Raw genomic sequence first — 18,847 nt, forward strand, 5'->3', positions numbered from 1 at the left:
TTTTGCACCTTCAGATTCCAGATTAAATCGTTGTATCTCTGCCAAATATTGTCTGATCCTAACAAATCATTCATCAATGGAAAGCTTATATGATGAATAAATATAAATTTCAAAATTAAAACTTAAGACTGGTTTTGTGGTCCAGGGTCAAATTTGTAAATCCTTAAGGAATCTCACAGGGAAATCTTAGGAAGTGCCTTAAGTGGGTTGTATAATTAACACCCTTCAGACTATTAGACACTATGGCAGCAGGTGTGAGGTGGCAAGTTATTAACACTCAACACACACTTCTCATTCCTCCTTGTTAGTCTGAGCGTCTTGACCCCGACTTGTCAACTTGCAGGTCTTAAGGTTACAATAGCGCATGGCTGTCAGTCCTGCAATTCGATGCTGCTTATCAGTATCAAGTGTTCAGTTGTACAAGATCATTTTACAGGTCCCAAACCAGAATACATGTTTGTACCTGATATGAAATTATTTGAGTATGAACAGAATCCCTGCTAATCAGGTGAGGCCTCTAGTGGGGTCTATAGAATTATACAACTGGCTTATATAATTTCTCTAAAGAAGACAAAATAAAATAAAATATGCCATTTGGAGTGCCATTTGGATCCCATTGGATTTCCCTATAAATATGTTAGATGCATTTTATTAAAACACGTTTCTGACAATTTAACCTATATTTTGACCTTTTTATAAAGGTATCAAACACACTTTCACTTCATGTTATATACATTTCATAAACCATTAATTGAGCTTTACCAATAAAGTATTAAGGTGAACTTTTTACAGGATCATTTGCACCAAATTTATGCTCCAACTCTGAAGTTTTCAGAGAAAGACTTCTGTTATTTTTAATGTGTTTCTGGTTTACAGACATTCAGTGGGCGAGTAAAATTATGTCTGGTTTATATGTTAATATATATGAATGTTTCTTTAACTCAATAAACATTATTAACCTGACATGAGTGACATATAATACCACATTAAAAAGCCCCCCCAGTTTTCCCCAGCATACCCAACCCATCCTTCCTAACCAAACAGAGCGAGCCGAAAACTTTGTATGATGCCAACAACCATATTTAGAGGAACAATTGCATTATAAAAGGAGGCATGACATGTTTAACAATCGTCACTTGTATCTTTCCTTGAGTGTGGTAAGTTGAGATGAGCTGTGATTTCTATTAGAAATTATCTTGAGTTGTAGTGAGTGGACATAGTCTCAAAGACTTTACGAAAGAAAGGAGGAATTGCATTGCCTTGTACTATTGTTTCTTATCTGAAGTGATTTGAATATTTGGTAGGACAATGGTTACATGTTCTTTCTTTTGTGTGGATCTAGAGCATTGAACCATCCGTCTCTGAAGAACAGTACTTCAAAAGTAAGTGGTTTTAATCATACTTAACAAGATAATGTTCATTTACTTAATACATTTGACATAATTTGAAAACTGAATGCATACTGGTCATGTCACTTTATTAGCTACGATTATGCCTAATAAAGTTTACTTGGAAACCAACAGATCGGTGAAAGATGGGAGATGCCCAGATGGCAGAGTTTGGAGCCGCTGCTCCGTTCCTCAGGAAGTCGGACATAGAGCGTCTGGAGGCCCAAACTCGCCCCTTTGACATGAAGAAAGCTTGTTTCGTTCCTGATGCTGAAGAGGAGTATGTGAAAGCAACTATTATTAGTCGAGATGGTGATAAAGTCACCTGTGAGAATTCAAAGGGAACGGTAAGTTTTAATAAGCTTTAGCAGTGGCATTGTAAATAATCAGATGTATTGTAAATAATGTTGTAACTTTTTTATTATATATATATTATTATTATTATATTTCGCTGAAATACAACTATTTGAAAATCTGGAATCTGAGGGAGCAAAAAAATCTAAATACTGAGAAAATTATCTTTAAAGTTGTTCACATGAATTCTTAGCAATGCATATTACTAATCAAATATTACGTATTACGAAATGTACAAAATATCTTCATGGAACATGATCTTTACTTAATATCCTAATGATTTTTGGCATAAAAGAAAATTCGATAATTTTGACCCGTCCAATGATTTGTTTTTGGTTATTGCTAAAAAAATATATACTCCAGCGATTTAGGAATGGTTTTGTGGTCCATATATATATATATATATATATATATATATATATATATATATATATATATACATACACAGTCAAATCTAAATTTATTCAGACACCTTCAACATTTCACGCATTATCACAATTTATTCGCAATGGTTTAGAAAATGGCAATAAAATGTGACGAACTCAAGAGTTAAACTGTGTTAGAACAAATTAATCTTGATAATGTCAGATGAAACTTAGGCAAAATATGGTCAGGTCAATGTGTCTGAATCATTTTTGGTCCAAACTTTTTTAGCAATTTTACTGGTAGTCCATTTTATCATGAACTTTTAGGTTTAAAATGTCACAGGTTACTTTATTTTGCTATCCTTACTAACATAAGTGAACTATAGTGTCTTGCACCCACTAGTAAAAAATATCAGTTGGGAAAATAATAATAATAATAATAGTAATGATACATACATTTTCTAAAATCATCTTTGTCTTGAGTTTGTTTTTTATTCAAATTAACCCACCATCTAATGAACTCTAATTATGTAACTATTATTTTCATTTGTAAGTTGAAAGCAATCCAAATTGGTGTGCAAAAGAAAAAAAAATGTACTGACACTGGTTGAAATCTCATGTTCCCACAGACTGTAACTGTGAAAGAAGTAGATGTTCATCCTCAGAACCCGCCAAAGTTTGATAAAATTGAGGACATGGCGATGTTCACCTTCCTGCATGAGCCCGCTGTGCTGTTTAACCTCAAAGAGCGTTACGCAGCCTGGATGATCTACGTGAGTGGCGTCTTAAAACACTCACAGATTCACTTTATCACGAATGAGCAGATCTGAAGCTGCTGTGAATCTCTTACAGACCTACTCTGGGCTCTTCTGTGTCACTGTCAACCCCTACAAGTGGCTCCCGGTGTACAACCAGGAAGTGGTTGTTGCCTACAGAGGAAAGAAGAGGAGTGAAGCTCCTCCTCACATCTTCTCCATCTCTGACAACGCCTACCAGTACATGCTGTCAGGTGCGTCAACTTGACATATCCAAATTAGTTTACACGGGCAAATTCCAAATGGTCTTTTTGCACCCTTGTCTTACACTTTTGGAGGTGCATTTTTGTCATAAATATAAGATATTCCTGTTGTTGCTGCCTAGCATTGTCATGGTTGAATTCCAATTGAAGATGAGGAAATTACATTGCCTTTTATTGTTGCCAAATGCGTTTAAAATGGCTTCATTGTGACACACGAGTGCCCTCTAAAGTCCCCACATCAATGCTCTCTTCTGAATGGAATTTGCCCCAGTTGTATACACATACAGTATACTTCAATACTCTATAGAGATTTGCTGGAATAGGAAACCTATATTTAAGCTATCCATTTAGTAACAAAACATTCTATTTTTCAGACAGGGAAAACCAGTCAATTCTTATCACGTAAGACTATTTTCTTTTTATATAAATGCAAAATCTCAATAAGGCTGACAAGAGAAAGTATGTCTTCCCTGTCTAAGAGTGCTTTGTATTGACAGTGGAGAATCTGGTGCTGGAAAGACTGTGAACACCAAGAGAGTCATTCAGTACTTTGCCAGCATTGCTGCTAGTCCTTCAAAGAAGGAAACCACTGAAAAGAAGGTAAACTGAGAAGATCTGAACTTAAAATAAAATTATTGTACTTCTATTTTGTTTGATTGTCATTCACTGTGCACAAATTTCAAATGTTGTGTTTTCTAGGGTACTCTGGAGGATCAAATCATCCAGTGTAATCCTGCTCTCGAGGCCTTTGGTAATGCCAAGACCATCAGAAATGACAATTCATCTAGATTTGTGAGTGGACACCACTTTAAAATACAAAACATTTCATTTCATTTTTCCACTGTATTTAAAACCAATATCCCTTTCGAACAGGGCAAGTTTATCCGGATCCACTTTGCTGCCAGTGGCAAACTAGCATCTGCTGATATTGAGACTTGTAAGAAAGATCTTTGATTATTTTCTGGCTTGTCTTTTATGACTCCTACTTTGTGATATGTGTGTGTACACACTTTAGGGATAAAGCATATTCTAAAGGCACTTTACACCCAGAAGTGCGCTATATAGGGCATCTAGGAATGTTGTTTTCTACAACTTTAGAATTCTTGTAGAATTCTACAATTCTACAAATGCAGAAAAAGTTTTCTGTTAGTTAGCTGAAAGACGATTAATATTAATAATAATAATATTTTATTTATTAGGGCTATCAAGCAATAAATATTTTTAATCTAATTAATTAGACAATGTAGCGATTAATTAATCAAATTAAATTTAAAGTCATTAAATGAGAAAAGAATCAAACAGAAATTAGAAAAAGCCGCTTTAGAAAGAAATATTTTATAATGTATAATAAAGTATAATGTTGACTTTCTGCTGTGGAATACAAAATAAGATAATTTGAGCAATGTCTCAGTATTTCATTTTTTCTTTTTCGTACATGGAAGTCAATGATAACCAAAACAGTTTGGTTGCCATCATTCTTCAAAATAACTTATGTTCCATGAAAGAAAGTCAGTCAAACAGGTTTGAAATTACTTGACGATGAGGAATTTTTTTTTATTTTTTGGTGAACTTTAATGTTTTATTATTATTATTATTAATATGGAAATATATATTAATATATTATTATTATTATTAAATGATAGTCTTAATAAGAAACTAAAACTTCCAGCAGGAGGCGGTAAATGGCTCAATGAGTCTTTAAGTCATTTATTCATTAAATTCGTTCAAACAGCTGATTCACTCAGAAACGAATATACAGTGTGTTTTTGTGTGTGTGTGTATATATATATATATATATATATATATATATATATATATATATATTCTAAATTCTATGACCAGATCTTCTGGAGAAGTCTCGTGTGACTTTCCAGCTCAAGGCTGAGAGAGACTACCACATCTTCTACCAGATCCTGTCTCAGAAGAAACCAGAACTATTAGGTGGGCAAAAAATATGTTAAAATTAAACCGCTATAATTTTGTTAATTAACATTTACAACAAAAATGGGTAACACTTTATTTTAAGTTTGCCTTGTTACATATGCACTTACTGTTATAATAACAATTACATGCAAGTAGCGTTAAACCAAACCGTAATCCTAACCCTAACCATGTAGTAAACGTACATGTATTTAATTAATATTACTCAGTACTTATATGTATAATTACAGTACACAGAACAAAGAAGCCTTAAAATAAGGACAACCCAAAAATGTATTAAAACTTGTCTAAATGTTTTGTCTTCCCTCTCAGAGATGCTGCTGATCACAGCAAACCCTTATGATTACTCCTTCATCTCTCAAGGAGAGACACAGGTGGCCTCTATTGATGATGCTGATGAGCTGATGGCAACAGATGTGCGTTATCTGAAATATTTATGAAATCCTTTTAATAAAGATTGACATTATCTTCTTAAGATGAGGCATTTATCATGTGCATAAATCATTAAAAAATGACTGTAGGAAGCGTTTGATGTGTTGGGCTTCACCCAAGAGGAGAAGAACAGCATCTACAAGCTGACTGGTGCAATCATGCACTACGGAAACATGAGGTTCAAGCAGAAGCAGCGAGAGGAACAGGCAGAGGCTGATGGGACTGAGGGTCAGTATCAGGATAAAATGCTGACAGAATGTATGCATAGATTCATGACAGTTAACGTTGTATTTTTATTGACGACAGATGCTGATAAGTCAGCTTATCTGATGGGCCTGAACTCTGCTGATCTCATCAAGGCTCTGTGCCACCCGAGAGTCAAAGTAGGGAATGAGTGGGTCACCAAGGGACAGAATGTACAGCAGGTGGAGACTACTTTGTGATATATTTTACATACTGTTGACAAAACAACCAAATGTCTATGCAGTGAAACTTAGCCTTAATTTACTCAACTTATCCCATAAAAAGGTGTCCTATGCCATTGGTGCTCTGTCAAAGTCAGTGTATGAGAAGATGTTCCTCTGGATGGTTGTGAGAATCAACCAATCCCTGGACACCAAACAGCCTCGCCAGTACTTCATTGGTGTGTTGGACATTGCTGGATTTGAGATCTTTGATGTAAGTATTTGATTTTGTTTCGTATTAGTAACTCTTCTGGATCTAGACACAATTCAGCTGTCACCAGTGAGTAAGGTTACCGAGTTGCTCAAGGGGACTGTCCATGACATGGCATTATTTAATTGCAGGTGTAGTGTATGGCTATGTATGCCTTGAAAGTCCAGATTCACCGTTATATGATGATAAACAATGTATCAATTGTGAAATTATCATAATTAACTGATTAACCAAATTTACTAAGCATACAATTGTAGATTATATAATTCTAATGCATAGTTACAAACCCATGAGCTAATTTGGCACAAGTATCTTTCCTGTCTTCGACTGAAGGAAGAAGCAGGACAGAGAGTCTTTGTTTTATAGCCAATAAACTTTTGTTTATGTCAGCAAAATCCAAATTTGCTATTAGCTAATCACGATTCATGCAAGGTAGTATTCAGAGATGTATAGTAACGAAGTAGAACTACTTCACTACTGTACTTAAGTACTAAAAGGCGGTATCTGTACTTTATTAGAGTATTATTTTTTTCCCCTACTTCCACTTTTACTTCAGTACATATTTTCGATGAGTTTAATACTTTTACTCCGTTATTTTTGTTATGTGCTGCATCGTTACTCGTTACCCACATTACCACTGCCCAGAGATGTATAGTAACGAAGTAGAACTACTTCACTACTGTACTTAAGTACTAAAAGGCGGTATCTGTACTTTATTAGAGTATAATTTTTTTCCCCTACTTCCACTTTTACTTCAGTACATATTTTCGATGAGTTTAATACTTTTACTCCGTTATTTTTGTTATGTGCTGCATCGTTACTCGTTACCCACATTACCACTGCCAGAACTGTAGATGGCAGGTTTGATGAAGCTGGCACATCATTGAGCGAATCAAGCGATTAAGAAGACTGCGCGTGCTGACTGAACTGCTGTGAAGAGAGAGATGAACACCGAGCCGAGCCAGATAATGACTAGTTCACGAGTCAAGAACCGGTTGCATCGGTTTCCGGATCACCAGTAGTTCTTTCTGACAGTTCGATTCAATAAACTGGTTGAAGAAAACAGTTCACCGGTTCTTTTGCGCTCGACGTAATGACGTCATTGGCGATGATTGCAAGCCTTCGGTTTGCCCGCGCGCATAACATTAGCACATAATCAGTTCAGAATCAATCACCAAAAGAATCAGTTCGGTCCAGCGCTGTGTGGCGGTTTGCTTCACGCTGAATCACACATGCGCAGTATCATCAGCTCCTCGGTTCTCGAATCCGGACACGAATTCGTAAACTGTTCTTGACTCGTGAACGAGTCAGTCTTTTGTTCATTATCTGGCTCGGCTCGGTGTTCATCTTCAGTTCTCTCTTCACATCAGTTCAGTCAGTCTACTGTTTGAGTAAATGAATTACTCCGGGATATTGGCTTGTTTTAACTCAGAGGGAGTGTCAGCCACATTAAAAAAAGTTAACAGCTTAAGTCATTTGTGGATTAATGCGTATTGGAGACGCGAACCGTTTAAAACGATTCAGTTCGATTTGGTGAACCGTTTCAAAAAGATCCGGTTACATCTAATGATTCGTTCACGAAACGGATATCACAAACTGCTTTGTTTTGAACTGTCTAACAACAGACACGGAAGAGAAGACAATGCTGAATAAAGTCGTAGTTTTTGCTATTTTTTATATTTAACTGACCCTCTGATGTCACATGGACTACTTTGAAGATGTTTTTCTTACCTTCCTGGACATGGACAGTATACCGTACACACAGCTTCAATGGAGGGACTGAGAGCTCTCAGACTAAATATAAAATATCTTAAACTGTGTTCCAAAGATAAACGGAGGTCTTACATGTTTGAAACAACATGAGGGTAAGTAATTAATGACATAATGTTGCAAGTTGGGCGAAATAACCCTTTAATCTGTTTTTTTTTTTTTTTTTTTTTTTTTTTTTACAAAAAGTTACAGTCAAAGGAATTGTGATTGTCCTTTAGGTTAATCATCTGAAATAGTAAAAACAATATGTTCAAACTTTTGACTACTTTCTTTAATAACTACATAACACAGAACTTGTACTTTTACTTTCAGTACTTGAGTAGTACATTTTAAAATAGACTACTTGCAATACTTAAGTACAAACAATGTTGAATACTTTAGTACTTCTACTTAAGTGTGGTGCTTAAAGAGCACTTCAACTTCTACTCAAGTCACTTTTTTGATAGAGCACTTGTACTTTTACTCAAGTATGGGTCTCTAGTACTTTATACATCTCTGGTACTTTATACATCACTCTGTGGCTATATGTTTTCTATCCATGTTAAAAAACGCTGTTAATTTGTTCTAGTTCAACACCTTTGAGCAGCTGTGCATCAACTTCACAAATGAGAAGTTGCAGCAGTTCTTCAACCATCACATGTTTGTTTTGGAGCAAGAGGAATACAAGAAGGAGGGTATTGAATGGGTGTTCATTGACTTTGGCATGGACTTGCAGGCTTGTATTGATCTCATTGAAAAGGTGAGTTTTTAAATGTGAGAGATATTGGATCAACAATGCTAATTTGAAACTCACTTTATCTATTGTTTGCTAGCCCATGGGTATCATGTCCATCCTTGAAGAGGAGTGCATGTTCCCCAAAGCCAGTGATGCAACATTCAAAGCTAAGCTTTATGACAACCACTTGGGCAAAAGTGCTAACTTCCAGAAGCCCAGGATTGTCAAGGGTAAACCAGAGGCGCATTTCTCCCTGGTTCACTACGCTGGCACTGTGGACTACAACATCAATAACTGGCTGGTGAAGAACAAGGATCCTCTCAATGAGACGGTTGTTGGCCTGTATCAGAAGTCCACCATGAAACTCCTTTCTATCCTATTTGCTAATTATGCTAGTGCTGACTCAGGTGAGTTGTGTTGTCAAAGGGGGAAAAATCCTTGAGATAAATAAGGTTTCAATGCAAGGTTAATTAAAAATATATATATATATATATTTCGACAGCCGCAGAGGGAGGTGGTGGCAAAGCAAAGGAGAAGAAGAAAAAGGGTTCTTCTTTCCAGACAGTGTCTGCTCTTCACAGGGTAACATATAGAGTGTTTTTAACACTAAAACTGATTACTGTAATATATTATGATTTGGCTTAATCTTTTTAAACAGCATGACAACCTAAAATATATGTTTACAATGTGATTGATAATATCTACCAACAGGAGAACTTGAACAAGCTGATGACCAACTTGAGGTCAACTCACCCTCACTTTGTGCGCTGCATCATCCCCAATGAGACTAAGACTCCTGGGGCGATGGAGAATCCTCTGGTCATGCACCAGCTGCGCTGTAACGGTGTGCTGGAGGGCATCAGAATCTGCAGAAAGGGCTTCCCCAACAGGATCCTGTATGGAGATTTCAAGCAGAGGTACATTCACTTATGAAAACAAGCCACACTTGGGTCAAAAACTTACTTATCAAAAATGCAATAAGAGTCGACACATTTTCAAATGTGCAATATTTAATATTTCTCATTCAAAATGGTTTCTTATTTGGTTTGCCAAAAAAAATTATTATCTGATTTATGGAAAAACAGATATCGTATCCTGAACCCTGCTGCCATCCCAGACGGTCAGTTCATTGACAGCAGAAAAGGAGCTGAGAAGTTATTGGGCTCTTTGGATATTGACCACAACCAGTACAAGTTTGGACATACTAAGGTACCCTAAAGAAATGTCTAATTTAGTTTATTTATTATATGAAAAAGAAAAAACACTGGACAATTAAATAATGTGACATTGGCAGGCATATAAATCACTTTCATAATTTAAGGCATAAAATTAAGAGACTCTTTTTATTCCTCAAGGTGTTCTTCAAGGCTGGTCTTCTAGGTACTCTTGAAGAGATGCGAGATGACCGTCTTGCTCTCATCATCACAAATATTCAAGCTAGAGCTCGTGGTCTTCTCTCAAGAGTTGAGTTCCAGAAGATTGTTGAGCGCAGGTAAAGGTTTAGGCAATAATTACCAAAAGAATGCCACTGGTACACTTCATATGATGTATAAACCTAATTTCGTATCATACTGCAGAGATGCCTTGCTTGTGATCCAGTGGAATATCCGTGCCTTCATGGGTGTCAAGAATTGGCCCTGGATGAAGCTCTACTTCAAGATCAAGCCTCTTCTGAGATCTGCTGAAGCAGAAAAAGAAATGGCCAACATGAAGGAAGAATTCCTGAAGTTGAAGGAGGCTTACGCCAAATCTGAAGCCCGCAGAAAGGAGCTTGAAGAAAAGATGGTTTCTCTTCTCCAAGAGAAGAATGACTTGCAACTTCAAGTCCAAACTGCAAGTTTATGATTTAATAATTATTAAAATGTATAATTACAATTTTGAGTTGCAAAGACATTAAAATTAATGCAAATAATTTTCTGTATCTGTAAACAGGAGCAAGATAATCTTTGCGATGCTGAGGAGAGATGTGAGGGTCTGATCAAGAACAAGATCCAGCTTGAGGCCAAAGCCAAAGAGCTGACTGAGAGACTGGAGGATGAAGAAGAAATGAATGCTGAACTGACCACCAAGAAACGAAAGTTGGAGGATGAATGTTCTGAGCTTAAGAAGGACATTGATGATCTTGAGCTCACTCTGGCCAAAGTGGAGAAAGAGAAACATGCCACTGAGAACAAGGTCAGTTTTCAACACTGAACATGTCTGAAAAGTGAGATTGGATTGACTAGAAGTCTCATGATACAATTACACAATTCTGTAGGTTAAAAACCTGACAGAAGAGATGGCAGCTTTGGATGAGATCATTGCTAAGCTGACCAAAGAGAAGAAAGCTCTGCAGGAGGCCCATCAGCAAACACTGGATGATCTCCAGAGTGAGGAAGACAAAGTCAACACACTCACCAAAGCCAAAGCCAAGCTGGAGCAACAAGTGGATGATGTGAGTAGTTTGCTGATACTTCTGAAGTAAATGAACCATGAAACAAAAATGCTTAATTATAATAAAAAATAATACTTTTGTCCTTCCAGCTTGAGGGTTCCCTGGAACAGGAAAAGAAGCTTCGTATGGACCTGGAGAGGGCAAAGAGGAAGCTCGAGGGAGACTTAAAGTTGACCCAAGAGAGTGTGATGGACCTGGAAAATGACAAACAGCAACTGGAAGAGAGGATTAAAAAGTATGTTTTCCAGGGGGATAAATAATTTTACCATAATACTAATAACAATTTGAGTCCTTATTTAGATTTTTTTATTAAACATTTTCTGCAACACAGGAAAGATTTTGAGATCAGCCAGCTCAACAGCAAGATTGAAGATGAGCAGGTTATGGCAGCCCAACTCCAGAAGAAACTGAAGGAGCTGCAGGTGAAATTCATCATTCTTAAAAGATTACATAGCTAGCAAATTAGGAATTCTAGCTTTAACTTTGATTTTCCTTACTATACCAGGCTCGGATTGAAGAGCTGGAAGAAGAGCTGGAGGCTGAGAGAGCCGCTCGTGCCAAAATTGAGAAACAGAGAGCTGATCTTTCCAGAGAACTGGAGGAGATCAGTGAGAGGTTGGAGGAAGCTGGTGGAGCCACCGCTGCCCAGATTGAGATGAACAAGAAACGTGAAGCTGAGTTACAGAAGCTGCGAAGAGACCTTGAAGAGGCCACTCTGCAACATGAAGCCACTGCGGCTACTCTGAGGAAGAAACATTCTGACAGTGTGGCCGATCTGGGAGAACAGATTGACAACCTTCAGAGAGTGAAGCAGAAGCTGGAGAAAGAGAAGAGTGAACTCAGACTGGAACTGGATGATGTGGTCTCCAACATGGAGCAGCTTGCCAAGGCCAAGGTGACGATTTCTTTCCATGTTTTCTTGTGTTATTAAGAATTATGCTTTATTCATCCACTGTGCTGCTTCAAATTTGTTTGATTTAATGTCCATACAGGCAAACTTGGAGAAAATGTGCAGGACCTTCGAGGACCAGATGTCAGAATATAGAACAAAATACGAAGAAGGACAACGTAGCATCAATGACTTTACCATGCAAAAAGCTAAATTGCAAACCGAAAATGGTATGTACTCCAATAGAATATCACTTTATTTGTTTTTTTAGACATATTCCTAAGATAACACACTACTTTCTGTGATGTAATGGTTATACTTCTATCTAGGGGAGCTTTCTAGACAGCTGGAAGAGAAGGATTCCTTGGTCTCTCAGCTAACAAGAGGCAAGCAGTCCTACACTCAGCAGATTGAGGACCTCAAACGACAACTAGAGGAGGAAATTAAGGTATTTTACTTTTTCAAAGTATTACATGTACATTTAATAATTTATCCAAAGTGACATTCAAATGATGGCAAAAGAAGCCATCAAAACAACAAAAGAGCAACAATATAAGTGTTGTGACAAGTCCCGTTGTGACGGGAGGAGCACAAGACAGACACAGTGGGCGTGGCGTCAGGCCTCGGAGAGGCTTTTATTAACAGAAAACCAAATAAAACAGGGAATAAGAGTGGCCAAAGGGGGAGAGTGTCCAAAATAATGGGGAATCTGGTGTCCTCGTCGTGCTGCAGGGTTCGTGTGGATCAGGCAGTGTTCATGGAGGAAGGGTCCAGGTAAGTGGCGGAGTCCGGCGGCCGCACGCGCTCCCCTCTCCGGTCTGGGGTGCGAGGGGCGGCGGCTTCCTCTAGCGGCCGCATCACTCTCATTGGCCGCGGCGCTGGCAGGGGATGGACGGCCTGGCATCCTGGCCGGGTCCGGCAGCTTACGTCTCTAGCGGCGCGGGAGTCCCTCAACGCACCAAAAGACCCCGTGCATGCACACTGGTGTCCTCGTGGGTCCAGGAAGGGTGCATTGAGGGACTCCCGCGCACACTAGAGACGTGAGCTACCGGACCCGTGATCCGGATGGAAACCGCACCCGTTTACACGGACGACGGACCAGGATGCCGGGCTGTCCATCCCCTGCCAGTGCCGCGCAGCCAATGAGAGTGACGTGGCCACTAGAGGAAACCGCCGCCCTTGCGCCCCAGACTGAAGAGGGGAGCGCGTGCAGCCGCCGGACTCCGCCCCTTACCTGGACCCTTCCTCCGTGAACACTGCCCGACCCACACGAACCCCGCAGCACGACAAGGACACCAGATTCCCCGTTATTTTGGACACTATTCCCTGTTTTATTTGTTTTTTTCTGTTAATAAAAGCCTCTCCGAGGCCTGACGCCACGCCCACTGTGTCTGTCTTGTGCTCCTATGCTAATGCAGAGTACAAGTAGCAAGGTTTTTTTCTTATTTTTATAATATGTATACTATTAACTATAAATGTCCAATGTCCATAGGCTAAGAATGCCCTGGCCCATGCAGTTCAATCTGCTCGTCATGATTCTGATCTGCTGAGGGAACAGTACGAGGAGGAGCAGGAAGCAAAAGCTGAGCTGCAGCGTAGTATGTCCAAGGCAAACTCTGAGGTGGCTCAGTGGAGAACTAAGTATGAAACTGATGCCATCCAGAGGACTGAGGAGCTGGAGGAAGCTAAGTATGAAACAAGAAATACAGTATTTCATAAAGTTCGACTTACCTATAAATATCTTGTTCCTATTGAAAGACAAAAGCCTCAACAAGTTGTTTTGGAACTATTTGTTTATTCATAAAGGAAGAAACTGGCTCAGCGTCTGCAAGATGCAGAAGAAGCTGTGGAAGCAGTCAATGCTAAGTGCTCCTCTCTGGAGAAGACCAAGCACAGGCTGCAGAATGAGATTGAAGATCTCATGGTGGATGTGGAGAGATCCAATGCTGCTGCCGCTGCTCTGGACAAGAAGCAAAGAAACTTTGACAAGGTCAAAAAAAACAAAAAACACTTACTTTATATCCATTATCTTTCACGATTCATCAAACTCCAATGATAGCTAATCAAAGTCTCTGAAACTATCAAACAGGTCCTAGCTGAATGGAAGCAGAAATATGAGGAGTCTCAGAGTGAGCTGGAAAGCTCCCAGAAGGAAGCAAGATCTCTGAGCACTGAATTGTTCAAACTGAAGAACTCTTATGAGGAGTCTCTGGATCATTTGGAGACCATGAAGAGAGAGAACAAGAACCTCCAAGGTGTCCGTTGTTTAATAAGAATTCACATATCATGAAATGTAAATATTTATTTTGATTTTTTTATGCATTAACCTTTATTACATTTCCTACAAAAAAACAGAGGAGATTTCTGATCTCACTGAACAAATTGGGGAGAGTGGAAAGAACATTCATGAACTAGAGAAAATTCGTAAGCAGTTGGAGCAGGAAAAAGCTGAAATTCAAGCAGCTCTGGAGGAAGCTGAGGTATATCTAGATATCTAATTGTTGATATTTTTGTGTTTTCTGTGTATTAATTAAAAATAAAACAATAATTGGTATTCTGAGAGATGTGAACATGCTTTCTAATTAACTAAGTTAACTGATCTGTCAGGGCTCCCTGGAGCATGAAGAAGGAAAGATCCTTAGAGCTCAGCTGGAGTTCAATCAGATCAAAGCTGATATTGAACGTAAACTGGCTGAGAAAGATGAAGAGATGGAGCAGTCCAAGAGGAACCAGCAGAGAATGATTGATACCCTTCAGACCTCCCTGGAATCAGAGACTCGCAGCAGGAATGAAGCTCTCAGACTGAAGAAGAAGATGGAGGGAGACCTCAATGAGATGGAGATTCAGCTCAGCCAGGCTAACAGACAGGCATCAGAAGCCCAGAAGCAACTCAAGGGTCTTCATGGACATCTTAAAGTATGCCAGAATTTTATTTTATTTTCTTTTTCAAAAGAATTGTAATTCAGTACTGAAATCTTAAAGAACTGCAGTCTTTTCATTTATAAAAAAAATTTACATTACAGGACTCCCAACTGCAGCTGGATGACGCTCTGCGCAGTAATGATGATCTCAAAGAGAACATCGCCATTGTGGAGAGACGCAACAATCTGCTGCAGGCAGAACTGGATGAGCTGAGATCTCTGGTGGAACAGACTGAGAGAGGAAGGAAACTGGCTGAGCAGGAACTGCTGGACGTCAGTGAGAGAGTCCAGCTCCTGCATTCTCAGGTATGAAACCTCTGTACTAGATAAACAGTACTAGCAAATCCCTCACAAGATTATCTAGTGACTATATGAATGTCCATATGGTCTATGTTTAGAACACCAGTCTGCTGAATCAGAAGAAGAAGCTGGAGGGAGATAATACTCAGCTTCAGACTGAGGTTGAGGAGGCAGTGCAGGAGTGCAGGAATGCTGAGGAAAAAGCCAAGAAGGCCATCACTGATGCTGCCATGATGGCAGAAGAGCTGAAGAAGGAGCAGGACACCAGCGCTCATCTGGAGCGCATGAAGAAGAACATGGAGCAGACCATCAAGGACCTGCAGCACCGTCTGGATGAAGCTGAGCAGATCGCCATGAAGGGAGGCAAGAAGCAGGTCCAGAAACTGGAAGCCAGGGTTAGTTTATCAAACACAGTTCTTTATGATACATTATCCTTTCGTACATCTTGTATGTTTGTTGTTATTCATGAATATATGTACCCAGAGCTTCAGAATTGGTCATTTTGAAATCATTTTGGTTTTCTCTAGGTGAGAGAGCTGGAAAATGAGGTGGAGATAGAACAGAGAAAGGCGAGCGAGTCTGTGAAAGGAGTGCGTAAATATGAGAGACGCATCAAGGAGCTCACCTACCAGGTCACTTTCTCTGACATATAACTGTCTTTTTATTCATGCAAAGATTTAATGAAACAAAACAAATAGTGACAAAGTCAATTTATGCCTTATGACTAACATATACAGACTGAGGAGGACCGTAAGAATCTGGCTCGTCTTCAAGACCTCGTGGATAAACTCCAGCTGAAGGTCAAGTCCTACAAGAGAGCGGCTGAGGAGGCGGTATGTTAACGTTAATTTCAGTAACAATGTATGCATTTCTTGAAATCTAAAGATAATGATGCTTTTGTTTAAAAAAAAAAAGAAAACGAAATAAAAAAAAAATAGGGGTTTTAGAAGAATTTACTAAATTTGCATATTTGTCTTAATCTGTAGACTCAAAATATATCTACTCCACCAGCTGAGTCTGGCTCTTCAGTGTTTTTCCTTTCACTACCTAAACAGCTTGATGGAGTTTTCTTTCTAAGCCAATGTTACATTTAGCTTGTCCACTGTTAGATTTCATATTGCTTAGCATCAGTTTACCCAAAAATGTAAATTCTGTCATTAATTACTCAACTTCGTGTTATTCGAAACCCGTAAGACCTTCATTCATCTTCAGAACACAATTTAAGATAAGAAGCTACGAGAATATTATGAGAAATCAGTGGTTCAACTGTAAAGTTACGAAACTAGGAGAATACTTTTTTGCGCAAAGAAAGCTAAAATAACAACTTTATTCCACATTTTCGTCTTTATTTTAGTTTTCTTTGTGCAAAAAAGTATTCCCCTAGTTTCGTAACTTTACAGTTGAACCACTGATTTCACATGGACTACTTTGTCGATCTTATTGGTAATTTTGTGGACCTTGAATGTGGTAGTTACCTTGCGGTCTATGGGAGGGTCAGAGAGCCATCAGAATTCAACAAAAATATCTTAAAATTGTGTTCCGAAGATGAACGAAGGTCTTACAGGTTTCGAACAACACGAGGGTAATTAATGACAGAATTTTCATTTTTGGGTAAACTAATCCTTTAAGCATGATTACCATGATTTTCCATGAATTAATTTGGACTGTGATTACATTAAAATAAAACTGACAATTGATTGCTTGAGAAAACATATCCATGTGTTTTCAGGAGGAGCAGGCCAATTCTAATCTGGGCAAGTTCCGTAAAATACAGCATGAGCTGGATGAAGCAGAGGAGAGAGCTGATATTGCTGAATCTCAGGTCAACAAGCTGAGAGCCAAGAGCAGAGACACCAGCTCTAAGGTAAAGGTTTGTTTTCTGCATACAAATGTTAGATGATTTGGCAGATGTGATGCATATGTCTTTTACTGAACGTAAACTCTAAAGCAAACTACATGAACTATTTAACTGTCAACCACCTACACATAAATGTTTCAATAAGTTTTGTAGAAAACAATACTCTGTTGCAACAAAAACCTTGATAAGCAGAGCTAATGGCAACTCCATTGAGAAACATGTTAGTGCAATTAAATTTTGAAAGGAGCCATTTAATGAATCCTAAACAACTATTTCCATGGGCAAAATTGATAAAATTTTCTAATAAGACTTTAGATTAATCTTACGTCTTTTTTCTCCCTTGAACAGAAAGGACATGATGAGGAATGAAGCTCTGCCATCTCTCAGAATATGTTGTGTATCTTTGAATCCATTAGTTTCTAGATCAGTAGAATAAAGCAAATCTGCAGATTAAACTTTTGCCACACTGTGTTATTCAAAACTAAATTGGCATCATCACATAACTAAGCCAAATCAAAGAGCCTAAATACTTGCTAAGACCTTTTTGTTCAGGCATTAGCTGACTACAACAAAATTCTAATTTTGTCAAGATATGGTGTTCTGGTTCATGTAGTCATGAACAATAATGGATGGGTAAAATTGTTTGCAATATAATCCACATTTATGACAATAAAATCCACAATAACCGTGCGTTCACACTTCCGCTGAGAGTGTAAAAATTTGCTCTGGCCGCCCTGACAATAATGCTGTAGAAAGATTCATGGACGCTCTGACGATTGAACACTTGGTCTTGTTTATTTAAAGGAGCTGCAAAGTTAAACAAGCATGTTGATCTTTTACAGATTGACCACAAGTAACATACAAGTTAGCCTCATGAAATATTTTAAGAAAAGTAGAAAGTACTTAATTATAGTTACACGTTTACTAACGAAATAAACCAATAAAAGCCATTTGTGTGGTGTGTTTCTGTGTTCCTGGTTAAGTGCTAACTTGGTCTAATTTCAACATGCAGTTTATAGGAGACATTTACTAGCCTTGGTCTTTAATTAATATTAACATTAATTTTTGCACAGTCTACATTGGAAAAACTGTCCTGGTTGAAGTGTAGCCTAAATGCAACTGGTCAAATCAATGTTAAATTAATTTGCTTTTGCATTGAAAAACAAACCTTCTAGCATGAAATGCTTGGGAACTAATGTGATCGGAACCAATGATTATAGGACTTCGTACTTCGGAATCCTCTTAAGCGGAGGACTCCTGCATTCCGATTGGTTGCCGCCCAACTGCGTCATAGCTCATTACCATAAAGTTGACCTGACTTCAACTGTCCTCAACACTTTCACTGTCCAAGACTTGACTGAGATCGCCACCGGCTCACACTGAAAATGAATGAGTTCCGGCCAATTTAACGCTCTCGTCAGCGGTGTTGTGAACGCACCATAATGCAGATCATTCTCATAAAACAAAGAACCATTAACATTAAAAAATGTCAGACCCTTAACATACTGAATATGTAAATAAATACATAAATAGATCTGTAGATAACATATGTAGTTAACGTACCTTTTCCAGTCATCACAAATAAATAAAAAGAACTAAATGTTTCAGATTAGCGAACTGTCCGGTACAGAACAACTCAATGGGTAGGATGGATGTGACAAGTGTCCATTGTTGCTCAAGGTGATGCAGTGGCTCTGACAGACGTGTTGTATAAAGGTGGAGCTGGGGAAGGGAGGGGCTTACTCAACACTTGAGAGGATGAAGAAAGAGTAGTAGTTTTAACACCT

The 18,847-nt window shown here is 38.5% G+C and overlaps 1 protein-coding gene across 1 annotated transcript; it reads left to right on the forward strand.

Moving 5' to 3' along the window:
- Window positions 1-1,229: 1,229 nt before the first annotated feature.
- LOC113068771 (myosin-7) lies at window positions 1,230-17,515 on the forward strand. Its single transcript, XM_026241629.1, has 38 exons — window positions 1,230-1,382; window positions 1,524-1,735; window positions 2,737-2,880; window positions 2,960-3,116; window positions 3,500-3,527; window positions 3,623-3,725; window positions 3,825-3,917; window positions 3,999-4,062; window positions 4,968-5,066; window positions 5,379-5,482; window positions 5,588-5,726; window positions 5,805-5,923; window positions 6,027-6,176; window positions 8,512-8,682; window positions 8,756-9,065; window positions 9,161-9,240; window positions 9,370-9,575; window positions 9,744-9,867; window positions 10,014-10,150; window positions 10,236-10,491; window positions 10,591-10,833; window positions 10,916-11,092; window positions 11,182-11,327; window positions 11,424-11,514; window positions 11,598-11,987; window positions 12,085-12,211; window positions 12,311-12,429; window positions 13,474-13,670; window positions 13,788-13,971; window positions 14,071-14,236; window positions 14,337-14,461; window positions 14,589-14,897; window positions 15,005-15,208; window positions 15,301-15,597; window positions 15,730-15,834; window positions 15,940-16,035; window positions 16,932-17,066; window positions 17,409-17,515. Exons 2-38 carry the CDS (start codon window positions 1,535-1,537, stop codon window positions 17,427-17,429), a joined length of 5,817 nt encoding a protein of 1,938 aa, XP_026097414.1. The 5' UTR covers window positions 1,230-1,382; window positions 1,524-1,534; the 3' UTR covers window positions 17,430-17,515.
- Window positions 17,516-18,847: the final 1,332 nt, after the last annotated feature.

This window comes from Carassius auratus, linkage group LG49B (genome assembly GCF_003368295.1).
Source record: "Carassius auratus strain Wakin linkage group LG49B, ASM336829v1, whole genome shotgun sequence".
NCBI classification, from domain to species: domain Eukaryota; kingdom Metazoa; phylum Chordata; class Actinopteri; order Cypriniformes; family Cyprinidae; genus Carassius; species Carassius auratus.